The following is a 3,570-nucleotide window of genomic DNA, read 5'->3' on the forward strand; positions in this document are numbered from 1 at the left end:
GAGAGAGAGAGAGAGAGAGAGAGAGAACGAACGAACCTGGGCGACAGAGACACAGGAAGAAAGAGGAAACAGCGGTAGAGTCTGGAAGGCCCAGGAGAGGAAGCCAAAAGATAGAGGAGAAAGTTAAGGAAAGCGGAAGGCGGGGCGCTAGCGTCGCCGGGATCCCCGCGGGCCGTCCCGGAAAGCCAGGTTTCCGGTACGAATAAAGCGCCGCGCGCGACCAGGGCAGCAGTCTCCGGTCTCCTGCCATGAGCTCCAGCTCTGACGCCGTCCGGGACCCCGAAGCCCCGTGGTCGCCCGCGCCCCGCGCCTGCCGCCCTGGGCCCTGGGCACTGGGCGTCGCGCTGCTACTACTCGCCGCTGCAGCCGCTGGAGCCGCCTGGGTCGCCCATGCCCCGAGACCCGGCGGGGTCCGCGAGCTCCCGCCGGATACTGGCGCCATCCGTGGCCCGAAGCAGGTGAGACGCGCCCTGACTACAGCCTTCGGGGAGACCCCTGCCGCGGGCCCTCTAGGACGCCCCCTCCTCTATAGCACACCCCAGAAGAGAGGACACCTCTTCTACACCCCAGGCAGGAGAAAGGAGACCCAATTGTCCCTCTCAGACCCCCCCCCGGGCTCTTTTTCTCCTTCTAGCACTGGGGGGCATCCCTTTTCAGTTCGCAGGCGGGAGGAGACTCCCACATTTCTTCACTGGACGCCGAGGGGTTCCCGGCTTCATCTGGAACTGAGGGGGCCACCCCCTCTCATCCCGCATCCCTGGGAATCCCTATCTGAACCCCAGTCCCAGAGGGGAAGCCTTTGTAGGTCCCAGACCGGAGGGGTACCACTTTATCTGGGACTACTGAGGACAGCCCCACTCTCTGACTAACTACCACAGAGCCTAGTTTTTTCTCTTGGAGCCTTGGGCTACCCACCCCATCCCCTCTTTTCCCTCCCGAGACCTTCAGGGGATTCCCACCCGCCGACCGATGTGTTTCTTCTCTTTCCCTCTCTGAGTTTTTGGACGGTTCTGTCTTTCCGGCAAGTTGAGCCACCAACTTCTCGCGTGCGCGCGTGTTCTTTTGGAGGGTGAAGGAGCGCACAGGCTCTGGGTCTGCTCAGGCCTTCGCGGACCCCGATGGCCAGAGTAGGTGGGCGCAGAAGCTCCACTTTCTGGGGGAGCCTCCATTTACCTTTCTCCTTTCCTCTTTAGCAGGGCGTTCTTCCCTTCGCACAGCTGGTGGCCGAAGATGGTGAGTATTCTGCACCACTTTCCCCTGCCTCCTCCTGGTGGGGGTGTGGGTGGGTGGGTGGGCACCAGGAAGCAGGAGTCCGGGCAGAGGCAGGCTCTGAGCTGGGAAGAGCCCTCTCACTCCCTAACCCGGCCCCCTTCTGAAAGCTGCCACTTCTCTTTGAATGGCCTCGACCACTTTTCCTGACTTCCCTCTGACTCTCTGGATGCCATTGCCTCCATGCCTGTGCCCACTTGAGGCTCTCCTGCCCTCTCAGACCCCGGGTTTGCCACGCCCGGAGCCCAGCCTGGTTGTCTCTCTCTTGTAAGCTGGCTCTGGGAGAAGCACACCCGCCTTCCCTCCTCTTTTACTGCTCCCAGAAGATTCTCACTAGCCCAGCCCACCCGTCTTGGGCTCTCACCCCTTTCCTGCCCTCCTTCTTGGGGTCCTGCCCCTTTTCCAACTGACTTGGTCTTCTCTTCCTCGATTTCATCCCTTCCTTCCCTCCCCCGGTCCCTCCTCACTCCCCACTTTCGCCTCCCCTCCCCAGGGCGCACCGCTGTCCTCAGCGCTTACCTCTCTCTGGCAGTTCTGCTGCTCGCCCCCGCCCCGTTCAAGGCCCCCGCCCCTTCCCCGGGACGCGCGGAGGTCCTCAGCGCCTACCTCTCCCTCCCGCAGTTCTGCTGCTCGCCCCCGCTCGGTTCAAGGCCCCCGCCCCTTCCCCGGGACGCGCGGAGGTCCTCAGCGCCTACCTCTCCCTCCCGCAGTTCTGCTGTCTGACCGGCTCCTAAACTGGTACAGCGACCCGGGCCTGGCGGGCGTGTCCCTGGCGCCGGGCCTGACCTATGATAAGGACAAGCGGGAGCTGGTGGTAGATGAAGCAGGCGTCTACTATGTCTTCTTGAAAGTGGGACTGCGGCGCGTTGTGGATGAGAACAGCTCCGGCTCGGTCTCCCTTGCTCTGCACCTGCAGCCGCTGCGCGACGGCGCGGTAGCTGCCCTGGCATTGACTGTGGACCTGTCACCCCAGTCCTCCGAGGCCTTTGGTTTCCAAGGCCGCTTATTGCACCTGGAGCTCGGCCAGCGCCTGGGCGTCCACATGCACGCCGTAGCTCACCAAGACTGGCAGCTCGACCAGGGCGCAACGGTCTTGGGCCTCTTCCGGGTGACCACCCAGGTCTGATCAAGACTCCGCTCGCCGAGGCCCACGTGATACCCAGCCTGAGTGCTGCCCGCCTTGACAGAGACAGGCTGCTCTACCTCAAGGGGCTGGGCAAGGGTCCCTGCTGCTCACACGTCCTCCAGGACTCTCTCCCACCCACTCCTGCTCTTGGTATTTATTCTGAGCCTGAGACTGGGCGCATTGGCTCACGCCTGTAATCCTAGCACTTTGGGAGACCAGCCTGAGCAAAAGTGAGACCCCTTCTCTACTAAAAACTAGAAAAACTGAGGTGAGAGGATCTCTTGAGCCCAAGAGTGTTGCCATAGCACTCTACCCAGGGCGACAGTTTGAGACTCTATCTCAAAAAAATGATATATATATATAATTATATATATATATGTGTGTGTTCTGAGCCTGAGCTCAGACAATGTATTATATATATATGATATGTACACAAAAAATGTGCATATGTTTTTAAAGAAGGTCATGACTTTGAAGAATGGGCTTCTCTCTCTCTCTTTTATTTTTAGAGAAGTTTTACTGTGTTGCCCAGGCTGGCCCAGGCAATCCTTCAGCCTCAGTTTCCTGAGCTGGGATTTATACTTTATAGTAATTCGTAGGATTATATTTGTATTTATTGAGCATCTCCTATGTACCAGCATGGTGCAGGTGCTAGAGGGAAATCTGAAAACAACACAGAGCCTACAAATCTTATTTATGTTAATATGTGAAATCCTCAGGTACCTCCTCCCCAATATGATTCACAGAAGCGTGCTTTGGGGGCCTTGTAAGTCTGTAGGGAGAAAGCTCCATTCATCCCTCAGACTGGTATTATTAAACGTCTGCTGTGTATCTGGCACTGTTTTAAGTGTTGAGGTCACAGTTGTGATAGTATGACATCTGGCATAAATGGATCTTGTGGCACAGTGTGGGACTGCACATGGATAATAAAATATTTATAAACTTAAATAACCAATATGTATTGAGCATTTATTGTATGCCAGCCACTAATAGCACCAATAATCAAGGAAACACTCAAGTGTTTTAGAACAATTATCTGATTCAGCAAAGAAATCTCTCACTTCATTGGCAAGCAAGTGAAGGGACAGCACACATCTTATTCTTTATTTTGGAGGAATATATCAACGCACATTCTTTTGTCAAAATTTGGGAAAAGTTAAGGAAAACATTTTGTG

General features: G+C 56.3%; 1 protein-coding gene across 1 annotated transcript; it reads left to right on the top strand.

Annotated features, from left to right (window-relative positions):
• The first annotated feature begins 248 nt into the window (after positions 1-248).
• Positions 249-2,413, top strand: TNFSF9 (TNF superfamily member 9). The gene is made up of 3 exons (XM_012810142.1): positions 249-458; positions 1,194-1,233; positions 1,980-2,413. The coding sequence occupies exons 1-3, from the start codon at positions 249-251 to the stop codon at positions 2,393-2,395; spliced, it is 666 nt and encodes a 221-aa protein (XP_012665596.1). The 3' UTR covers positions 2,396-2,413.
• Positions 2,414-3,570: the final 1,157 nt, after the last annotated feature.

Source organism: Otolemur garnettii, unplaced genomic scaffold (assembly GCF_000181295.1).
Source record: "Otolemur garnettii isolate 467f Iridium unplaced genomic scaffold, OtoGar3 scaffold00127, whole genome shotgun sequence".
In the NCBI taxonomy this organism is placed as follows: domain Eukaryota; kingdom Metazoa; phylum Chordata; class Mammalia; order Primates; family Galagidae; genus Otolemur; species Otolemur garnettii.

Excerpts from the sequence above, each read along its gene's own strand:
- TNFSF9 (XM_012810142.1), top strand. The coding sequence starts at position 249 with ATGAGCTCCAGCTCTGACGCCGTCCGGGACCCCGAAGCCCCGTGGTCG. Across the intron at positions 459-1,193 it reads CCATCCGTGGCCCGAAGCAG|CAGGGCGTTCTTCCCTTCGC; the intron begins GTGAGACGCGCC and ends TTTCCTCTTTAG. Across the intron at positions 1,234-1,979 it reads ACAGCTGGTGGCCGAAGATG|TTCTGCTGTCTGACCGGCTC; the intron begins GTGAGTATTCTG and ends TCCCTCCCGCAG.